Here is a 24,334-nt window from a genome sequence, read left to right on the forward strand (position 1 = left end):
CATTCCACCCATAACCTCCACCCCGTGATGTGGCTTGCACTACGTCCTAATGGTAATAATAATAATAAAATCATAATAATAATGCATTTGTCTTTCCCAGCGTGTATAAATTGAAAATAACTTCTCAGCACTGGGATCCTGTCTGACTGAGCCTGTGCTAGTCTTGTGTGCGCTGCCGCGGTCTGCAGATTCACATGTGGAACAATCCTCCTGTGTGTGTCTGGAGGAGGATGTTTTCTTGAGTCCCACACCACCTCTGACTCTTCATCTTTCCACCATCTCTTCCCTATGGAGCCCTGACCTGGAGAGGAAGGGTGTGACAAAGACATCCCATCTAGGATTGAGTACTCCAAAGTCTCTCCTGCTCTGCACATTGTCCGTTGTGGGTCTGCTGCAAGGAGCTTTCCCGATGAGGTTGAGCGATGCTTGGAGTTTGTCTGCTGATTGTACACACAGAGGTCGTTCCAAAGCTACTTTCCCTCATCATAAGCATCAGTTACTTTTAGCCCAAACTCATAAACTTCCTTAACCCTCTTTTGAGATTTCTATGGCTTTTACTTCATGTTGTCAAAGCCACGTACATGGTTCTTTATGAGACATATACTGAGCGTGAACCTGCTAGGGATACTTCCCTTAAAACTTAAAAGCTTTTATGTCTGTACAAGAAGTTGTCCATCACCATCACTGTCACAGATAACCTTGAATTCATTGTGTTGCTGAGCATGGTCTTGAACTCCTGATTTACCTCCACTTCTCAAATTCTGGGAAAATATAAATATATATATATACATACATATATACATATATATGTGTGTATATATGTACATATGTGTGTGGATATGTACATATGTGTGTGGATATATATACTACCGTAGCCAGCTCATACCCATCACCACCATCATCATCACTTGCAAGCACAGCAGAGGAGGGCAGTGGACAGCTTTTAGGGAACAGGTTTTCCCCTTTCACTTTCACATGGATTCTGAGAATCAAACCCAAGCCTTTACCTGCTGAGCCTTTGTGTCAACCCATACTTTTAATTCCTTTCCTGGCATTATCTTTGTGAAATTTTTTCTGGCTATACTGGAAAGGTGAGACAGTTTTATTTTCAGCCTAGCAAGCCTTTGTTCTTTTATTGTGCTCTAAGCTGTTTGCAAACTGAACAACTCTCTTAATTTGTCTCTTTCTTGTGTTGTGTATGCATCCATATACACTGCATGTCACACACCAAAAGCTAGCCAATACTTCCAGCATTCTCCCTGAAATCTCCTTACCTGGCTCAAAAGGTGCCTATCTTTCCTGTTGTTGCAGGAGAGTTTTCCCAGTAACAGTTTGCTAACTTCCTTTACTGCTTATGCTAAAAGAGACCCATTTTCAGTCCCCCATATTGTGCAGACTGAAACTACAGATTTCAGTGTAGCCTTTTGTTATAGCAGCGCCATTCCTAAGTATTTAATTTTCTTATCAAATACCTATTATTTCATAGCAAGCCATTGTACACTTTGGTGTCTTGACATCACCATTTTATCTTTTGTATGTCTGAACTGACTGAAAGGCTCCTATGCCCAGGGTCATGTGACTCTGTGACAGCCTAAAAGCAGCCTGAGCTTGTGTGTTCTGTGAGCTTTCCCTAAGCTTTGCTTTCGACTTGTTTATTGATGTTCTGTTGGGCAAGCAAGTAGCACAACCAAGCCCAGAGTTAATGTGGGGGCTGAAATGGGAGCCTGGAAACCACATTATATTCACATTGAATCATCTAGACTCGTTAGATTCCAGCAGAGTTCCAGCTCCACATTACTGTGCCCTTGAGAACTCATTTCATTTGTGTGCAACAATTTTCTCCCCTATAATTGAGGATTAATAATACCTATCACAGGGTTGAGGGGAGGCTTAAATTTTCAGTGACTGCTTGCTTTTGTTTTAATGTGTGAGGGGGCCGTTTCTGTTCCTGTGGTGTTTTAAGGCAGGGTCTCCCAGTGTAACCCAGCCTGGGCTGGAACTCAGTGTGTAACTCATGGCCATCTCCTGAGTGTGGGTCCTGGAGCATAAGCCACCGTACTCTAATCTTAGGTTTTGATTTGTTTTGTTTGTTCCACTTGTCACATGCATTTTGTTCCATCAGATTTCATTCCACAGGATCAAATACTCAGAGGTTTTTGTTTGATTATAAAAAGCAATACTTTTATTCTTATACAAAGTGTGCAAATTCTAGAAAATTATGTCAAAGGAAAGAGGTATCCCCTAACATCTCATGAGATACAGTCCTGAACCATGGACTCCTCAGGCCTTTCTGCCTTATTTCCTACTAAAGGTGAATACATTGTTTGTCAGTCTGGAAGACATGGTCCTTGAAGAAACACCATGTTTCTGAAATTCCCCTAGCTTTATATTTAGGACTAAAAGAGATCATGCTTGTAAAATATTCAGCCCATGCCTTACTCATATTCACATTTAACCTGATGATCAAACTGACAAATTCTCAGAGTGAGGTGAAGAAGAAGTGTGCGTTGAGAGAAGGTATCTCAATGAATTTGGGAGGGGAGCGCTCCTGGCCATCATTTCTCTGAGACCAGTGACTTGTGGGCTACAGTATGGGTGATTACAGAGAAGTTCCAGATGAGTCAACAGAGAAACTTCTAAAAGCTTTATTGGAAAAGGGCGCATCCCCCTTTGCTCCCCCAAAACCAAAACGTGTGCATGGTCTTATTTTTAAGAACTGAAACCTGGCATTGGTCATTAAGTGATACAGTCTTGACATTTATACAAACCTTTTCTTTATGTTTTAGTCAAAGAAGTTTGGCAGAGATCACAGAACTTATACACACTGCTCTCCTCGTGCATCGTGGGATAGTAAATTTAAGTGAATTACAGTCTTCTGATGGACTACTAAAAGACATGCAGTTTGGAAACAAAATAGCTATCCTGAGTGGAGACTTTCTTCTAGCAAATGCCTGCAATGGACTAGCTCTTCTACAGAACACCAAGGTAAAAACAGCCAGGGTTCACTTGTGCCTGCATGGCCTTCAGGTGTCTCATACTTGATTATTGAAGCCACAGAGGTCTGTGCATCCTGCTGCTCAGCTCCCCCTATGTGGATGCTCACTGAAACTGAGGAGGGTGATGGTGGCAGTGTCAATATGAAGTAAAAGAGATTAACTCTAGGGAATGCTTTTGAAGAGCAGGTATACTGGCACAAGACTGTCATCTCCATGCTCTGAGGCAGAGGCAGGGGAATTGTGAGTTCAAGGCTAGCCTGGGCCTCAGAACCAGACTTTGTTTCAAGAAAAGAAATAAGAAAAAAAAAGCACTTAAGAGAAAGAGGCAGGAGGATTATCACAAGTTCAGGGCCACTCTGGGCTATAGTGTGATCTCCAAAATAAAAGAGCAAGGCTGGGAATATAGAATGCTTCCCTAGCATGTATAAGTATGGCAGAAAGAGAGAGGTGGCAAGGGAGGGAGATATAGAGAGAGTGAGGGAAGGAGACTGAAAATACTTAAATCCTTTGAACTTTTAAAGTATTTATCTGAACAACATAATCTGGAATAGAAGTTTTGATGGTCAGGTCTATCTATTGCAACATTGTAGATCTATTTACTTACAAAGTAAGCAAAGTAAATGTCAAACTGTGAGGGAATTAAGTGATGTATCTAAATGCATGTTATATAGGCATTGAAATTTTATGAAAAATGTTAAAAAGCAGAGGAAAGAGCCCATACCATAAAATATTCTCGAAAAGTAGGATTAAAAAACTTACACATACCAGGCAAGTTCTTACCTATGTTATAAAAAAATTCCCATATATAAAGGAATGAAGAAGCAACGGTAAGAAATTACAGGGAAATACATCAAAAATATTAATTAGTGTGCCCCTTAGTGAGATTATAAATAGTCTTTTGTATATTTTTGTTTCTTTGTTTGAGACATGATTTCACTGTGTGACCTCAAATTTGTACTGATCCTTTTGGTTCAGACTCACAACTGTGCAGAGACAGAAAGATTGCTGGAGCTTTCTGGCCACTAGCCTAGCTCCAGGTGCAGTGAATGACCTCTATATGTTCTCATGGGCTTGAACATGGTGATTTCCCCTCAGCCTTCAAAATGCTAAGATAACACTCACATTTCACCAATGCCCGGCTTTAAAAAAAATACCTTCTTTAGGGAAATAGAGCACTTACTGGTCTTCCAAAGGACCCAGATTCAATACCCAGCTCCCCGGCTACAGATAACAACTCTCCCTAACTTCGGTTCCAGGGTCGTTTCCTGGCATCCATGGTCACTTCTAGTGAACAGACATAACACACCGGCAAACAAAATTATCAGCAATACAATATTTTTTAAAAGTTTATTATGTATTTATTTATTATGTATACAGTGTTCTGTCTGTATGTATGCCTGCAGGTCAGAAGAGGGCATCAGATCTCATTACAGATGGTTGTGAGCCACCATATGATTGCTGGCAATTGAACTCAGGACCTCTGAAAGAACAGCCAGTGCTCTTAACCTCTGAGCCATCCCTCCAGCCCCAGTAATACACTATAAGATAAGGCTAAGAAATAAGCTAAAGTATGTGAATATGCATCAAAGATAATTTATTCTAAGTCGAATGTGGTGCAGACACCTTTAATCTCAGCATTTGGAGGCAGAGGCAGGCAGATCTCTTTGTTGAGAACAGCTTGGTCTATATAGCAGACTCCAGGCCAGCCAGTCAGAGACTGCCTCAAAAATAAATAGCAAGCTAAATAAACAAATAAATAATCTACTTCATTTTGAGGGTTAAGGGGGGCCTACATGAGTTTATGTGTACCATGTATGTGCAAATAATGCCCATGGAGTCCAGAAGAGGATGTCAGATGCCCTGAAACCTAGAATTATAGATGGTCTATATGTCAGTGCTGGGAACTGAACCCAAGTCCTTTGGAAGAACAGCCAGTGTTCTTAACCACTGAACTCTCTCCAGCCTCCTCTACTTGTTATATTTTAGTATTCAGATGATCTAAAGTTCTTATTTAATATAGATGAATATGTTATTTTTAATTCTTTTAAAATTTGTTTTTAAAAATAGTTGTCGACTTGAGTCTACCAATACAAAAACAGAAGTTAATTGTTGCTCAGTACTTGTTTCAAAGTGTGACATTTTAGCTATTTTCACACATCTTGTGTGGCAATTTGGATAATGCAATGTCTGCACTTTTCTCAGAGGCCTTACAAGATCCTTCTGCATACATTTTCTTGGCCAGAATTTAATGGCCTGGTCACCCTCTCAGGGAAGGAGACGAAGAATGTGCCTTGATCGATGCTGAGAGACAGTCGCATTTGCCCAACATTTCCACCATGGTTTTGCACTTTAGGGCAGCACATATGTCATGAGCTGGATCCGTTGCTTTCAAAGGAGAATATAACATGAGAATGCTGAATGTCTGGTTTCTACCCACACAGCATGAGACAGATGAAGAGCCTCAGATCTCTTCCCAGTTGAGCTAGCTCAGACTCCTTTCTCCTCTATTTGTATCATGTACTTGGTTGAGTCTTACTAATTTTATCAATGGGATCCACATGTTAAAGCAAGAGTGAGTCTTTAATTGTCCCTGGGAGTCACTGACTCCTGTGGTCTGTCTCGCCTTTCTACCAGACCTGCTGTGATCTATGAGAAGTATGGGCCCTACTTGGAGAAGGGAACGCCTCCACATGTGAAAGTTTGGTAGAGTTTTCGGCACATGATAACCTGTAGGCATAAACAGTAGCCCAAAAGGATTAGATCCAAAGACCCGAAGGCAGGAAACATTCTAGATCTGTTACTTAATTGTACCTACTTCTGTATTTTGGGAAGTAGCCTCAGCATGGTCTTACCTTAGAAAAAGAATGAAGGCTCAGTACTTGGAGAAGAATTTCTTTGTTTTCCTCCCATTGTCAGTTTGAATTGCTTTGCACTACTCTGCAGCACTGGGATGAACCCAAGGTTTCACATTGACAGTTAAGCACAGCGCTATGGAGTGTTATCCCAGCGCTGTGTACAATCATGCCATAATGATGTAAGCTACTTCCCTTCGCGGAAATAATATTTAAAGCATTCTTTTTCCTGAACTAGCTTGTGTCAGTCACATATTCTTTTTTCACTATGGTTTGAATTTAGTGAAAATGGATGTTTTATTACCATCGAAATCAAGTCGGATTCACAGCCTGTGAAATCTGCTCTTGGTGTTTAGCATTCAAAGGCATCACTATACGTGTTTCAGAACCTAAGACCTCCACCATCTGCTCCATTAGGCGCCGGATTTCAGCAGCATGAATTGATTTACAAAGGAAAAAAGAAACTTCAACATGTCCAACAACAGTTGCCTGAGAAATAAGAATGACCAGGACCCCTCCCCTTTGGGGGTCCTGTACCTCCACGCACATCAGTCCTTCACATTTACATTGTATTGAGCACAGCAAAAAAAATTCCTTTTTAGACAATAATATGTTTCTTTCGGAGTTGGATGGTTGTGTTAAAATTAAGCTTATCCTGTGAGTCCCCCTGTTCATTCCAAATATGGACCTTCCTTGCCTTCGTCTTGAAAGGGTCTCTGAAGGTTCTGCAGGCTCATTTCCAAAAGAGGTGCCTCACCAACTCCTTGTCTATGAAGGAACTAGAGTACCAGGTCAGTCCGTGACTGAGCTCCAAATCGAGGCATTTCACAGCCCTCATTGATCATAATAGATGAGGTCCAAATTGTGTAAACTGCAGAGACAGTGAGGGGAAACGGAGGTGTGAAGTCAAGAGTTCCCTTTGACAAAACACTTCCCCATATTCAGAAGCAGCCCTTTCAGTGAAACACTTGGTTCTGTTTTCCTCAGAATAGTATTTAAAGGAATATGAATATTTTATAGAAGAGGACCTATTTTATTAAACAAGACTTACATCTAAAAATGATTATTATCTTGGTATACTTAGGTTTTATTTAATGTTTTAATTTCCTTTAATAAGAAAAAAGTTGTCAATAAAGACAAAATTGACACCACAGTAACGAGAGATCAGGCAGAACGTGTGACAGAATTTGTTTCTAATGTGTCACTGTTTTTCATGGTGACAGCCTGCTTTTTTTTTTTTTTTTGAGGGTCTATTTAACTTGATGATTAAAGTTGCCATGTTTACAGCAGTTTTAGTATTTTATGGCTTATTCATTCTACTCGTTTCCAGTGTTCTTCTGCTAGTGGGTTTGTGTACAAGCTTTAGAGCATGTGTCTCTGCCTCCAGGGGTAGACTGTTAGCTGCAGTCAGATGAAATTCAGACCTGTTTTATAATTGCCAAGGGTAAGATTAGCAAAGTCGATTACTCTCCCTTCAGCTTTTCCCTAAAGATATTAGGGGTCTTCGAGATAATTGCCTTAGGTAACACTTAGGTTTTTAAATATTCCTGAATATTAAAAATTGGTATTTAATCCTGAGATAGTAGTCTTCTTACTATTATAGATGGAGTCACAAATACAAATTAACAAGATTTTGAATTCAAGAGTGACTTTAAAAATTAACGATTGGGTTTTCACTCATTCAATTATGGAACCTTTTAACTTAGTACTTCATTATGTAAAAGACCTGGACTAAAAACCTCAAGCCTTTGAAGCCCTAACTTTTCTCACACCATTGTTATAGTTGCTTTGTAGGATATGCTATAAGGTTCTGATATGTGCTCATTCCTGAATCTAAACTTCTAGTTTCTGAGCATCAAGTTATCACAGAGACATTTAATTAGAGGGAGGATAATAAAATAGAAACACTATAATTTAAAGACTTTTTAAAAATGTATGTGTAGTGTGTGAAATTATGTGAGTGTGTGTGTACCACATGCATGCAAGAGCCCTTTGAGATAAGAAGAAGCCCTCAGCTCCCCTAGAACTGGAATTACAGTGGCTACAAGCTACCTGTGGGTGCAGGAACCGAACTCGGGTCTCCACAGGAGTGGTAAGAACTCGCTGCTGAGCCATCTCTCCAGCTGCTGTAACTTGTCCTTACAGGTTTTCTTTGGTGTTTATTTATTAGATTTCTATTTTAAAATTATGCCAAAGTGCAAGTAAGACTATTTTACAGAGAGAGGGGGTAGAGAGCGGGAGAGAGAGGGAGAGAGAAGGAGGGATGGAAAGAGAGTCCTTACTTTATAGTGATATGCCTTACATTTAAAGAAATAAATTCACGCCGGGCGGTGGTGGCGCTCGCCTTTAATCCCAGCACTCAGGAGGCAGAGGCAGGCGGGTCTCTGTGAGTTTGAGACCAGCCTGGTCTACAAGAGCTAGCTCCAGGACAGGCTCTAAAGCTGCAGAGAAATCCTGTCTCGAAGAAAAAAAAAAAAAAAGAAAGAAAGAAATTCACATTGCACCTCCCCCGCCCCGTAGTAACTTTCATTGAGATGAAAGAGTCGGTCTGCTCTTGCCTGACACCCAAGAGCATTGTTATGATGTCACTCTTGGGGGCTGTCCTATTAAGCATTAGTGACTTATAGTTCTAAATAACTAGCAGCACAGATGTACTCCTTACAGAGTGATATGTCTCCTTATGTTAATTTTGTCTTCCTACGGGCATAAATATGCTGTTTACAGGGAGAATTTTGTGTAAATATGTTCATTTATGCATATAAATTTCTTTTTATATGTTTGTGTATGTAGATTATATTTGTGTTATTATATACATATATTTATGTGTATATGTGTATTTATTTAGGTGTGCGCACATGTGGGTGTGAGAGGGATGGCATATGCATATACGTATATAAAAGGCAGATATCAATGTCAGGTTCTTCCTCCGTTGTTCTCTCCCTAATTTTTATTTATTTGTTTACTTATCTATTTTAACACAGAGCTCACTCTGTATCCCTGGCTGACTTAGAACTTACTATATAAAATAGGTTGTCCTCATACTGACAGAGATCTGCCTTGCTCTGCCACCTGAATACCAGGATTAAAAGCATGAACCACTAGCCACCACTCAGGCTTCTTGAGGCAGGGTCTCCCACTGAGTCTGGACCTTGGGGACTGGCTCAGCTGGCTAGCCCGCAAGCCCCAGGTAGCCCCCTCCCTACACCTCTGCTATTCTGGGGTTATGGGAATGCTCTGCCACATAGGAACAGTACGTGGATGCTGGAAATCTAGCCTTCATCTTCCCATGGCAGAAACTTTACTGACCAGGCCCTTTCCCTAGTTTGTCCTGTCTGTTATCATTAATTTTACCTTCCAAATGATATCAAAAGTGAAATCTAAAGCCATACTCTATTGTATGAACTTAAGGTTTCCCCTTTCCCTGCCATCTACATTTAATATAGGCACTTTGGAGGTCGGAGATCTAGATCAATGGTAGAGTACTTACAGGCCCTAGGCTTTGTCGCGGCATTCAGGATCAGAGGCCTAAAATGGCATTATTATGACAATGTGCATTTATTCCTTTACTAGCATATTTTACTTATAGAAATTATTTATTTGGTGGTGGGTCTTTTGTGAGACATAGTCTCATGTGGGCCAAGATCTCCTCAAACTTTCTTTGTTACTGAAGTTGACCTTGAACTTTTGATCCTCCTGTTTCTACTTACTGAGAATTATAGGCATGTGCCACCACACACTCAGCAATTATTGTGTTAATATCTTAAGCATCTTCAGTTTGACACCCAAGATTAGTGTTCTGCCCTGCATATAACCCACTCATGTATAGATATTCATGGCCAGAGTAAATTGATGTAAAAGGAAAGTAGACTGTTAGCTATTTTAACAATGAAAGACCTTCTATATGTGAATTAAATAGAAAAGTGGAAGTACCATCATGAAAATACTTCAGAATTCCAAAACAAATTATTTCTTCTGCTCTTTACTTATCATTTGCTAACATAGACACATATCAAATAAACTTCATTTTCTGAGTCTGCTTCCTCGGCTTTTAAAGTAATAAATTATTAGTATATGTAAAGTATACTAAAAAAACTAGAAAGAAAATGAATATGCCTTTTAGAATGTATTAACTCAATAAAATCCTTAGTGAAAACAATGTAATGTAGTATTACTTCGGCAGGGAAAGCACCTGCCATCATGTAAAGTGGATGTTTCTTTCAAGGCCTGACAAACTGAAAACCTGGCAGCAAACTAGAGGAGGCAAAGACCGTGGACTCAGAACATGCCCAGATAACAAAACAAAACCCCTACATTCTCCGCAGCACAACTTTTGAAATGTGTCGAGCAGAGTCTGCACTGTGGTTGGCGGCACTGGCTGCAGTAATCTTTCTTGTTTCTTCAGACAGGGTTGCATGTGGCCCCAGCTAGTGTGGAACTTCCTGTGTAGTCAAGGATGACTTTTATTCCAGATTCTTCTGCTTCCACCTACCTGTTACTGCAGGCCTACACCACCCGGCCCGGTGTTTATAGATCCCACTCTCTACTTTCATGAAACCAGCTTTGCCTCCTTCCATTTTCATTGGTGTAAATTGTTGAGGGCTATGAGCAAGAAGAAACTATTTTCAAAGTTGAATTGTTCCTAACTCTTGTGCCTTGTAACCGTCTTACCTAGATATTTCCTGATTTGGAAATTCACAAACAATTGATGAACAGCTTCGCCTGTCCTCAGGACCCTTGACTTTGCCACCCAGTATCTCTTTCACCCTGAACCTTTCTTCATCCCACAGGCTTGTACACGGTGTCCATCTTTGTATCTTACACCTGTTCTTTTCCCTCCGCCAGTCTGTGAAGTGCCTCCACATCCTATTCAAACCACTTCCCTCCTCTTATTTACTATTGCAAATAAAAAAGTCTTTACTTTTTTTTCTTTGATTTTTTTCCTTGCTCTTTCGGAACAAAAATGTGAGCTAAGAACCTTTTTTTGGAAGTTACAAACCAGCAAAGTAGAGAAGGCCAGTGAGATGACTCAGCAGGTAGAGGTTTGACAGGTAAGCACGAGTTTAATCCCAGGACCCATGAACTGATTCTGTGAAGCTGTCCTCTGACCTCTACACATGCACCATGGTCCACACACACACATATCCTCTGTGTCATGCGCGCACACAGTAATAATAAAAGAAATAATTTTTTTGCCTCTGCATCCCAAGTGCTAGAATTAAAAATGTATATCGTCATGCCTGGCACTTGATGTGATTTTTTTAAAATTTTTTTATATTCTTTGAAAAATTCATTTTTTGAGAATTTCATAGTTCTCCTCCCATATCTACCCTTTTCACCTACTTACCCACTCAACTTTGAGATGTGTGCCCTGCCCCACATCAAGTCCAATTTGTTTTGCTTGAGCACTTGGGGGCATGGAGCCTGACCCGGAGTATGGTTGGCCTCCCAGCTTTAAAGGAAGCTGTTACTCCCTTTTCTAGCAGTTTTCAAATGCCAGGAGCTCCTCAGCTAGTAGTGGAATTTTGTGGCCACTTTGCCCGCCATCTATGCTAGGATTTTGTCTGGCTTACCCATGCTGTCACAATCACTGTGCGTTCATATGTGTAACTGCCCTGTTATATCTGGAAAACATTATTTCCTTGAAATCATCTTCGACGTCTGGCTCTTAACATTCTTTCCACTCCCTATTCCCCAAAGTTCATTCAGGACTAAGCACTCCATAGTCTCATATATTCTGCATGTTGACTAGTTGATTGTCTCTGTGTTAATTGCCATTTACTACAAGAAGCTTTTCTGATAAGGCTGGGAGATGTACTGATCTGTGAGTATAGCAGTAAGTCACTGGTAGTCATTAAAATACTGTGCCCACTTAGCAGTATAATAGTATTAGGCTCTTACCTAGTGCCTATGAACTGTCCAGCCCTTCTTGACCCTGTGAACAGTGCCAGAAATGGGTTCCACCTCACGGAGCGGGCCTTCGAGCCAATCAGAAAGTCATCGGTTCCTCCCATAACATTAGTGCCACTATTGCACCCGTCAGCATGTTTTGTCAGGCCAGTTCACTACTGTACCTTGCAGACATCACAGCTGGTACAGTGAGACTGATGATTACGTCTATCCTCCAGAGTGTGAGTACTACCCTCTAGCACTGTGGAAGCTAAAGAAATTGTAAAAGAAAAAGGGAATTAAAGCATAGTAATGCATGATAGTAATCTTCATACTTGGGAGGTAAACGCAGGAGAAGAAGATCAAGAGTTTAAAGTCATCGTCCATTACATAATAAGCTTGAAGCCAGCCTGGTCTGCATGAGACCCTATCTCAAACTTTTAAAAGAGAGGGTGATAGGGATGTATAGCTAAAAATGAAATAATTCTAGAATAGAATACAGGTATGTACCCTCATCCTTCTACTAAGCCAACATTTAAAGATAATTTAACAAGTATTTGTTTGCCCCCCACACACACTTTATTTAGCTGCAAATATTATAAGAGTTTGATTTTCTAATCATCCTTTCTTAGTTACAAGAGGATGGCATTTCTGACATTATGAAGTAACCAAGCTTTTGTAGGCCACCTCTTTATAACTTTGTTTCATTAGAAAAGTGTGGTTCAAGCTCCAAACAACTGACTTGCTGGTGTATGTAGTTGCAAACTGCGGTGCATTTGTAATTAGATGCCTACTCTTTTCTACCAATGTGAAAAATAAATCATAAGAAAACTCAAAGGATCCACTGAGGCCACTTTTTATGAATAGCTCAGCTGTATTGATATAAATTTTGTCTTAGCATTTCCATCATTTTCTTAACTCTATTAGAGTTGGAGACACTCAAGGAAAAAATCACTACCAACCGAAGTTGGCTTATAGAGCCTAAGCCCAGGAGCAGGTTTTATTTATTTAGCAACAGTGACTGGGGAGAGCCTGTCTAGCAGCTAATGACCTGCTGGAGTTGTGTGCCCAAGGCAAAGCTTAAGGCCATTAGTCCAACAGGTCATTAACTGACAAATGCCTGACCCCAAGGTCAGTCCTGATGTTATAACTGTGGAAACATTAAAGTGGGGTTGTTAGATAGTATGGCTGTGCCAAGGATGTTTCTTTTTAAGCATTTGGGAATGCATTTGATTATTTGTTACTATTCATACAGTTTGTCTTTTTTTCATTTCTCTTTTAAATTGAGACAGGGTCTTGCTGTGTGGCCTGTGCTACCCTCAAACTTGCCATCCTCCTGTCTCATCCTCCCTAAGTATTGAGATTTTAGATTTATGCCATCCCACCCAGCTGGATATCTTTAATTGCCTTGTGTTCTGTGGCAATTCTCACACGATAGTCAGTCAACAGGAGATTAAAAACACCAAACATGTGTACTCACTGTAGTAGTTACCTGTTTTATGGAGCTGAGTATGATACAACGAAGCAGAAAAAACATAGTGTCAACTTTGGCTTTGGGTTTGTTGTTGCTGTTGCTGCTGTTGTTTAAGGCAGGGTTTCAAATGCTGGGATTATAGTTTAAACCACCACATCAAGTGCAGAGATCATATCCAAGGCTTTGCCCGCTGTGCTGGTATATGCTTTTAATCTCAGCACTCAGGTGGCACAAGCAGACAGATCTTTCAGTTTGAGACCAGCTTGGTCTATATCAGGACGGCCAGAGCTACATAATAGAGACCCTGTCTTTAAAAAAATGGCAGGCATGGTAGCACTCTTCTTTAACCCCAGAACCCAGGGGGCAGAGGCGAGGGATCTGAGTTTGAGGACAGCCTGATCTACAAATCAAGTTCCAGGATAGCCAAGGGTTTTACATACACACACACACACACACACACACACACACACACACACACACCTATCTTGAAAAACAAACAAAAACAACAAAAAGGGGCTTTATGCAAGCCAGGTAAGCATTATACCAGCTGAACTAGATCCTCAGCTCAAGCTGTTTTCCTTTTCTCTTACCCCACATCCTTCTCTTCCTCTCTCATTCTCTTTCACTTCTACTTGTTGTTTAACACACTCAGAATTTGAAGTTCAAGTCAGCCATCTTTTTCTGCAGACTACTTATCAATTCTGGGATTTGTAGCAGTTACTATTAACTTGTAAATAATGAGATAAATATTTCACTACAATATCAAGGAGACTTCATAGAGTGCTTTAAAGAAGTAACTGATAAGCAAAAGAAACTTAGTTTTTGTTTTTAGTTTTCTTATCTATAAAATTAAGGGACTATCATGTCCATCTTCTAGATTCTCAACAGTTCTGATGTTCTCTAATCGAGAGCTATAGGTGTAATGATTGTTCTCTCTCTTTAAGGACAAGCCACGCCCACTCCCTCCCCTATCTGCTGAAATAGGCTAATCTTCAGCTTCCAGCCTGAGCTGAGTTCTCTCTTTTCTGTCTCCCTCTCAGAGAGGCAGCTTCTGTCTCCTCCCCCCCCCCCCCCCCCCCCCGTCTCTCTGCTCTTCTCCCCTTCTTCCCTCCCTACCATAACCACTAAACAAATATCCAACCTCACTCTGCATGGCGTGCCTATCCATGTCTCTATCTCTTGCCCGCCGCTGCGTGTCTCCCTGCCCTGGACCAGCCACTGCTCAAGGACCTGCAGCCATTTCCCTGCCTGGGACTGGCTGCTCTCAGGGCCCGCTGCCTTCTGCCACATGGCCCACTATCACCACTTGGGGACCTGCAGCGTTTCTGCTGCCTGCCACCACTGGGGATCCTGCAGTATTTTTAATAATCCATTTCAATAGGAAAGAGTCAAAACTGACAACATAGAGCTTGATTCTGGCATGAAGATGGCATGGTATGTGAATGACAACAAAACACTTAAGTTAATAAAGTCAGGCATACTTAGAAAAATCTAAGATCTTGTAGCTATGTCATAGATATAAAGGATCTCAAATATATTCCAGAACTCCAACAACAGTGCAGTTCATTAAGTTTACTCTTTGTGGTAGATGCATGTGAAGAAACTTAAGTGGCTCCATGTCTGGATACTTTAAAATTCATATGGTAATAGGCATGATCATGTAACAAAGTGATAACTTCAAATTTATTTTGAAATAGTTATGATTTCATGCAACTAATTCACATGTTAGAGTGTTTTGTACACAACAAAATATTTTGTGTGCATTATGCTAAGCACTGAAGATATAATCTAAAAGCCATTTTCTTCTCTTAAGCATTGTCCACTCTCATGCTAAGAAAATATTTTCTGTTGTTTTTAACAAAATCTCAGTCATTTGATTTAACCAATAAAGACTCAGGAGCCAGATATTGGGGTAAAAGCCTGCTAGCTCAGAGAGGCAGAGGAAGCATCCCGCTGATCCTCCTCAGCCAGCATCGCTGGCTCATCTTCCTCCTCAAACTGAATGTCCCTCCTTTTCACTTCCTGTGATTCTCTCTATCCATCCTTCTGACTCCCTCTTACTCTCTTTGGTTTTTCTTAATAATCCTGTTTACTTCCTGTCAACTGTTCACTTGCTCTGCCTCTTCACCTATGATTGACTTTACTTAATCCTGTTTACAGTATTCAAGCAGAAAGCTCTTGGATTAAAGGTGTGTCCTAGGGCTAAGCCACAGCACTACTAGAAGCAAGTTTTTCCAGTAAATAGTACAGTCTCAGTGTGATCAGATATCCTGCAACAGTTTTTGATAGAGGACTCTCATTGGCTAATAAAGAAACTGCCTGGCCCATTTGATTGGCCAGCCCTTAGGTGGGCGGAGTAGACAGAACAGGAAGAAGGAAGTGAGGTAGATGGCTCAGTCAGATGCTACGCCTCTCCTAAGTTAGACAGACTGCCATGCCTCTGCTCAGGGAGAGAGATGCGATGGAGCCAGCCATTCAGACATGCTGAATCTTTCCCGGTAAGAAACCACTTTGTGGTGCTACACAGATTATTAGATATGGGTTAGTCAAGATGTGAGTAAGAGGCTGGAACTAATGAGCCAGGCAGTGTTTAAAAGAATACAGTTTCGGTGTAATTATTTTGGGTAAAGCAAGCCGGGTGGTGGGACTCAGCCCCGCCGCTCCTTTCTACAAGTTTTCCTCCGCATTGGTCCTTTGCATCCCAGATCATCATTCCGTAATAAACTATCTTTATATTATGGGTAGGAAGAAGGAAGCAGATTATAAACTGGATGTGGGCACACACTTGCAATCCCAGTATGTGAGAACTGGGTTTTGGGAGCACAGGACCAGGGCACATGTTTGGACGACATGACACTGATATGGATACACGGTTTGGACCAAGGTGGCTAATGGTGAGCATCTCGGAGAGCTATGAGTCAGGAAAAGATAACTGACACCTGATACACAGGGAACCTTAAGGTAAGCAGGGAAAGAATCTGTTATATAACTATTTATGGCAGAGTGATGCCTTTATGAGCCCTTGCTTTTCCCTTCACCAGTCTGCATGTGCATCTGATTGTGGTCTTTGTGTGTACTGTTGTGTGCCTGGGTGTCTGCCTAATGGTCTCTGTGAAGAAAGTGTCTTTTCTGTTCATGAATTCTCATCTCTTCAACCTTCTCACCTCCAGTGACCTTCCTGCTTTTGTGGGTTTGAAGCTTAAAAGCCAGTCTGGCCTGCATATCTATTTTAGACCAGCCAGTGGATTGCATAGCAAAACACTGTTTCAACAAACAAAAATGAACAAACAATAAAAAGCCAATTGTAGATATGGGGTGTAATTCCATAATAGAAGATATGTTTGTGCTTAGCTTGCACAGATGCTGTGTTTAATCTACCACCCCTCCAAGAAAATGCCAGTTGTGTATCTTAACAGTCTGAAGAGTTTCTAACCGCAGACTGTGATGGGCAGAGGGTGATGCAACCAGCCTCAAATTTCTACCATCATTCTCTTTTTTCTTTTTTTTTAATATTTATTTATTATGTATACAATATTCTGTCTGTGTGTATGCCTGCAGGCCAGAAGAGGGCACCAGACCTCATTACAGATGGTTGTAAGCCACCATGTGGTTGCTGGGAATTGAACTCAGGATCTTTGGAAGAGCAGGCAATGCTCTTAACCTCTGAGCCATCTCTCCAGCCCAATTATTTTTATTTTCCGTCATTTTCTTTGAAAGAGAAGGGAGAATTCCCTAATATTTGGAGCACACTACCAGGAGAACACACTGTTTAGAGCTCCCTTGAAGCCTAGGTTTTTGAAGAGCTGTAAAGGTGTTTGGGAAAAATACAAGTATTGTTTCGGACAAGCTGTGTGGGTTTGCACACGAGTCATGCCTATATTCCAGACTCTCTTTTACAGTACAAACCTAGGGATGCTGTGGAATTGCGAACATCTGCCTTCTCGTGTGGCCCAATTAGAAAATGAGCTGACAACTGAAGTGTGTCAGTGCACACATGACGTAAGCATAGGCTTTATGGTGAGGCTGCACTTCAAAAACTTTGAAAGCTACCTGTACAAGGCAGCAGTCCACTGTCTTTCAGCGGGCATCTTTGAGAAGAACCCCCAGGTGAAGCACTGTAAGCAACATGAATATTGCCGGCCACACTAAAGGAAACAGGCAAGTCACTGAAATAGTAGACACAATTCTTTTAAAATTCATCCAAACTGTAACCGTGCCGGGAATACACAAAGGGCTGAATGTGCCACCCTGAATACAGTGGACTTCCTCTGCAGCAGCTCCCATGTTGGAGAAGGTAGAGAGTAGAACAGTTGGCAGTTGTATTATGGTATCAGAATTGCCTCATTTTCTTTAATAGTCATTCAGGTCTCAACACCTATTTATAGTCTTTTTAGGAATACAGCTTTTCCACAAGCATCTCATTTTCCCCTTTTTTATGCAAATTTTTAAGGTTTTAAAATTATCTGCCATTTTTTCAGGAATCAATTTGGCATTTAAATTGGTGATTATTTGGGTTTGGTAAATAGTCAGTGGTCGATAGCAAAAATTGCCTTTATTCAAAAGGTAGCAATGAGGGGGGGTTGCTTTTTTTTAAGGTTTTAGCTAACAAACTAGCTGTGTTAACAGTTGTTAAAATGCAGCTGGAGGTGGCTCATATCTGTAAAATGTTGACACAGAACAACTGTCACAAGTTTGAAGCCAGTCTGTGCTACAAAGTAATTAGACCTTTTCTCAGACCAGATAGAAACTACAGAGCTGTAAATGGAGATCAGCAAATATATCTGAACATGGAGCTGGTTGTTGGTAATCTTAGAGCGTAGGGGATGCTCAAAGGCCATTGGCTGAAGGACTTTCCCCACACTAGGGAAGTAAAATGAGACCCAGGAAATGATCTGGATAAACTGAGCACTTGCAGCTCATCCATGTGTAACTGTCTTAATGATCTAGACAAAGAATGTGTCCCTTGAGTACCTTACAAAGTATGTAAGATGAGGTAAAGTTGCGTATTAGAGTTTATTTAGACATGGTCCCTGACCATTCCCTTACGAGGGAAGAGTTTTTATTGTGAATAAGGAAGAGAAACTATCCAGAGGCATCTAGAAGAATCCAAAGCAGAGAGAAAGAAGTAGCCTGGACATGGCCATGCCAATCTGTGGAGGGCCTGGAGAGTGGAGACAGTGAGAAAGCAGAGGTGAAGAGCAGCGCATAGGAGAGAGAATGGCAAGGGGAGCCGGGTGTAAGGAGTCTGGGTAGCTGTAGGGAGCCGAGGGCCGGGGAGGGCCGGGAGGCTAGGGTGGACTTTGAATGTATAACAAGTACTTGTAAGTATAGACTGAGGGAGCCTGGAGGCCACATGAACTTTGACGTGCCAATAGCCACCATGGTCCCTTCTGGCTACCTTTGGCAGGTGGGAACCAGGTTCATGAGTTCCCAAGGAATGCTGACTTTTGAGAAAACTTCCACAAGCCACAGTCCACCTTGAGCTATTTCTGGATATGTGGGCTTCTGGGACCTAACAGTCCCATAATGGTGTTTGAACTACTAACCTCTTTAAGGATACCACTTAGTTAAAGGAATTCTTGGGTTTTTATTTACTCTGGGGGTCTGGAGGACATGTACCACACCACAGTGCATGTGTAGAAGTCTAAGGACAGCTTACTTGCAGACGTCTGTTCTCCCCTTATGTTATTGAATTTGTGGGTCACAATCTGTGCTACGAGACAGGTTCAGCTACCTGTCTTCAACAAGCCAAACTAAAAGAAGGTAGCAGAAACAGGAGATTTATTTAGTGGCTACATTGGGAAGAGGGAAAAATGAGATCCAGCAAACACCCCAGGTCCATCTTCTGAACCCTAAGTAGTGATCAGAGTTTAAACAGAGTCAAAGACATAACTGTCTAGGCAGTCCTAGTCAAGTGTTGTCCTGCCCATCCTCACCGGCATCCGGCTTCCATCTTAGCCTGCTAGGTGGTCTGGCAAGTGGTTGGAACTGTGTGAAATCTCTTTCTGGGAGACAAGCTCCCCTCTGCTGGCCTTTTCCTTCTCCCAGCTTGAGATTCCTGGGTAAATTCTCCTTTCTATGGGGCCCATTGTCTCAGCAGTCTGCTAGTCAGATAGAGACACACACACACACCCCACACACACGCCCCCCCCCACACACACCCCACACACACACACCCCACACAAACCCCACACACACACACACACCCCACACACACACCCCACACACACACCCCCACACACACACCACACACACACACCCCCCACACACACACACCCCACACACACACACACACCCCACTGCCGCAATGTCTCACTGTGTAGACCAGGCTTTTTTTCTCATTGTGTAGACCAGGCTAGCCTCATACTTACAGAGAGATCCACTTGCCTCCGCATCAGTGCTAGGATTAAAGGCTTGGTGGCACTTGGTCCTGCTCAATAAGGTGATGGTACAGACGTAGCTGACTTCCTAAGGGAGGCCTTCCCTTCTCTAAGGAGGAGATTGGGAGTGGGATGGGGGAAGGGAAAGGAATAGGAAGTAGGGAGGGGGAACTGAGATTGGTATGTAAAAAAATAAATAAATTTTAAAAAAAGATGTGGTGGCCCACATTGGCTACACAAGCACCTCATCTGCCAAGATACAGTTCCTTTAATCTTGCATCATGTGGACCTTCAGGATTTATCGCAGGTTGTCAGGCTTGGTGGTAAGCACCTTTGCCCACGAGCCCTCTTGCTGATCCTTATTAAAGGAACTGTAACTTAGTGAGACTAGTCATTAGTTACTAGTTCATCACTGGTTTTGTGAAGACTGTGCCAGCCATATCGTAGGCTATCATCAAGCTTTTATGCAATGAGTGACCTAGCTGATACAGAACGAAATCGCAGCATTTTGTACTCTTCTTTCTTGAGCTTGTGGGTCTATTTCAAGTTGTGGTTATTGAGATTTTATACTTTCATTTAGAACTAAGTTTTCCAAAACCTTTTATGTCATCAGTAGTTTATTAAGCATCCGCATCAGCTGCTCTAAATTAAAGGTGAAGATTATCAATTTGCAGAGTTTTTGCTGCACCTGTCCTGATGGTTGCGCCATTTTTTCCCTGCTGCCCCTCCTTAGTCAGAACTTCAGCTCAGTAGAACAGATTGCCACCCCTCCCACAGACACACAGGGCCTTACCCGCCTGGCAGCATTGAAAAGCCTCCCTTCAAACAGCCTTCCTCCAGAACTTCTGAGGTTGTGGTGTGTTTATTGCAGGAGACCTTTCATCAGCCTCTTCATTAAAGCCTGGTCCTGGTCTGATGGGATGCAGTGGAGAGCCTTCTTTCGTGGAGAGACTCTAGCCATGGCTATATCAAAGCCACTCATTTATATTAATCAGAATGCAGAATAGGGCTCATCTGGGCTGTTGGTGCCCAGCTGGTGGCTGAGTAGATTTCACCCTATTTGGCCACAGTTACTGCTCCCTGTGTTCATCAGAGGTCACTGCCTCAGTGAGACTGCCAGCCTGGAAGCTCTAGCTGAGCACTGGGAACCGAATCCATCTGAAACAAGACTAAGTGTGTGAACGCGGTTTGTAAATGGTAAAGAACCTTACAGATATGAGATGGTGTCACCAGTCTGGGGGAGAATGCTACCCTTGCCCAGGTCCTCACAGTCTCACTCTGGCAAGGCATGTCTTCCCATCTTGTCCTTCGCCTCTCACATGCCCTCAGCTTCCTCTAACTCTGTCTCTATTAATTTTTTCTTTTGATATTTCTTTATTTTTATTTTCTATGTACCACATGAGTGCTGGCACCCTCAGAGGCCAGAAGAGGGTGTTGGAGCAGATGGTTGTAAATTTCCAGATGGGTGCTGGGAACCAAACCCAGGTCCTCTGCAAGAGCCACAAGTCCTTTTAACCACTGAGCTATCTCTCCAGACCCCCTCTTTATCCATAATTCTTTATTTTCCTGATAGTATTGATGGCCTGTATTTATGCTAAGAACATACTTTGTTTTTCCTAAAATGTTTAATAAAAGCCAGGTCAGTGCACAGTATTAAGCCCAGCACTCAGGAGGCAGAGGCAAGTGGATGTCTGTAAATTCAAGGGCAGCCTGGTCTGTGCAGAGTTCCAGGACAGCCAGGGCTACATAGAACCTGTCTTTTAAAAAAATGTAAATGATAATATATTGGAGTTTTTGTTTATTCTAGGATGACCTTAAACTTGTGGCCCTCTTGTTTCTGACTTCCGGTGCAGGGATTGCATGTGTACCACCTCGCCTAGTGTTTGCAATGCTGGTGATTAAATGGAGGATCTTTTCATCCTAGACAAGCACTCACCAGTTGAGCTACAGCCCCAGCCTGGAAATTTTGCTTTTCCCTGAGAGTATTTTTGCCTTTTCTTCTGCTTTTCAAGGGAGAGGGCCTAGGAAAGCCATAAATTTGTGTGTGCGATTGATGCTGTCAGCATCACAGATGTGCACATACAGCTGTTTCCTTTGCTAACATCTGTTAAGAATAGTAAAGGTTGTGGTGTTCTGTGTTCATGTACTCCTAAATAAAATGATAGTCTATATGTCACTTTGTTATTCCACATTGTCATAAATGTAGTAAAAATTGTCACTAAAAATAACCTTACAATGGCTAGCAAGATGGCTCAGTGGGTAAAGGTTCTTGCTATACACACCTTGTGACCTAAGTTTTATCCCTTGAGCCCAAATAAAGATGGGAGGAGAGAGCCAACTCCACAAAATTTTCTTCTTGCCTCTGCACACAAGCTGTAGCATATGTCGCATGCATATATCACAGACACACACAATAATTTTTAAATTTTATTTTATTGTGATTATTGGTGATTTCCCTACATGTATGTCTGTGTACCACATGCATGTCTGATACTGCAAAGGACAGAAGGTGTTAAATCTCCTGGAACTGGAGTTCCAGACAGTTGTGAGCTGCCCATGGATGCTAGAAATCAAACTCCGGTCCTCTGGAAGAGCAGCTGGTGCTTTTTACCGTGGACCCATCGCTCCAGCTCCACACAACAACCCTTTTAAATTGAATGAAACACAATATATTAACTTATCTCATCAGCTCAACCTACTGAGCCCTACTGGAGCCACATTACTTTGTAGTCACCTTCCCCCCCCCCCCCCCCGATGATATAGTTATATTTTACTTTATCTTTTAATCCAGACTGGTCTGGTACACTGGCTAAACATCCATAGCGTTTTTGAATCCAGTCCATCTGTCAGTTTCTGGCTGACAGGTCTCCTGATTCACGTTTCTCAAGAAAGGCATGACTTGTCTACACAGAATACTTTCCAGCACATACTGGTCTTATTTCGGCTAGTTTGGAGACTATTGACTGACAATATCCTGTAAATCACTTTGTGGACATAACTCATCTTGAAGCCTCTCGGAGAATAAAAACAGAATGTGCTGGCCCTCTCCCAAGGGGAAAAGCTTATTATTTTACCCAGTTATAAACGCAGCATAATGAAAAGGGGGTGGGGATATAGTATGTGATCTGTTTAAGCAGTTGTAACTGTGGCCATTTTAAATATGAGTGACTCAGAAAGATTGGAAATGTTTAATTAAGAATTTTCCAGTCTATCACTTTCACATCCTTTTCCCCTTTTCTTTTTTCCTTTCAGATTTTTTTCTTTGTGTATAAAATGCAAACATTTATACCTCGTTTTGCTTTTTTAAAAAAAATTACCTCTCAGATTATTCTGTTTTATCGTCAGCCTTTTTTCTTTAAGAATATTTTATGGACATCTTTATATAGCGAGGCAAGGGCCTTTTTTCCTTGGGGAAGAGGTAATTGCTTTTCTCTTGCCACCTTCTACTTTTCTCAATATCTATTTTTTTGTGAAGACAATTTATTATAGTTTTCTGAGCTCAGCATTATTTTCTTTTGCTTTGATTTGGGTTTTCCTTGTGATCCCAGAGCCTTGTGCATACTAAGTGAGCTCTCTACCACTAAGCCACATGCCCAGTCCTAGCCATAGTGTCTTTAGTTGACTCAACTACAACTTCCATAAACTGCCCACTATCAAGGTAGGTCATGAATTATAATATTTTTCAGTGGAAATGGTTTTGTTGTCATTCTCCATGCCTTAGAACCAAGAGAGATGAGTTCAGAAAATTTCACAGAGAAAGGAGTGAGTAGAAACCCAGATGGATCTGGTGGTGGAACCTACAATCCCAACTACTCAGGAAGCTGAAGCAGGAGCATCACAGTGTCAAAGCCAGCCTGGGCTAGAGTGAGTTCAAGAGCTGCCTGAGCAACTTAATGAAACCCTTCTTCAAGATAAAGTGAAAGGAAGGCTTGAGCATATAGGTCAGTGGTAGAGTGTCTAACATAAACAAGTGGGTCAATCCCAGGTAACTCCAAAAAGAAAAGAAAATCAGCATCACAGGTGATCAGGTCCATGACAAGCTAATTGATAAAAATATAGCATAGGAACAAAACCTGAACAAGGATGATAGCAGTAAGCTTGCTAATATGGAAGAAGGAGATTGCATGGAGTCACACCACTATAAAAAAAAAAAAACTGCAGGCAACTAAGGACTCCGGGAATGGAAGAAATAGTCCTCCCCAGGGTAGACCCCACCCCCAGTTGGTTGTACAATACAAAGTGGTCAGCCTTGAAGTCATATACATACAGCATCATATAAATTTAACAGGTTATAGTTATATATTTAGGAGAGAGAGTATATATATGAAAGTATATATATTAAAGAAAAAGGCCATGAATTTGAGAGATAGCAAGGGAGTGCATGGGAGGCGCTGGAGGGAAGAAAGGGAAGGAGGGGATGATGTGATTATATTATAATTTCAAAAATAAAATTATAAAAGTAAAATAAAATATAAACTCTCAAAAATATACAGTGTAGGAGAAAGAAAGTTTTTAAATTTATATAGTAATAATATTATGAGCTATTCAGGCCAACTTCATACATAAAAGTTTTTTCAAGTTTGTTTCCTATTATGGTTAAAATTGGCAATGTCCCCAAGCATCATGGAGACATTTGGCCTTTGGCTGCTGGCATTATTTTGGGACATTTTTGGAAACTTGAAGAAGTGGGGCCTAGCTAAAAGAAGTAGGGGATTTGATTAGATCCTTATGGGTCTGCTCTCCCTG

General features: G+C 41.5%; 1 protein-coding gene across 1 annotated transcript in view; it reads left to right on the forward strand.

The window, feature by feature from the left end:
* Positions 1-24,334, forward strand: part of Pdss2 (decaprenyl diphosphate synthase subunit 2) — a 239,951-nt gene that overhangs the window by 125,340 nt on the left and 90,277 nt on the right. The window contains exon 3 of the mRNA XM_038340229.1: positions 2,787-2,985. Within this exon, the coding sequence (XP_038196157.1) occupies positions 2,787-2,985 (199 nt within the window). The remainder of the gene's footprint in view (positions 1-2,786; positions 2,986-24,334) is intronic.

This window comes from Arvicola amphibius, chromosome 8 (assembly GCF_903992535.2).
Source record: "Arvicola amphibius chromosome 8, mArvAmp1.2, whole genome shotgun sequence".
NCBI classification, from domain to species: Eukaryota; Metazoa; Chordata; class Mammalia; order Rodentia; family Cricetidae; genus Arvicola; species Arvicola amphibius.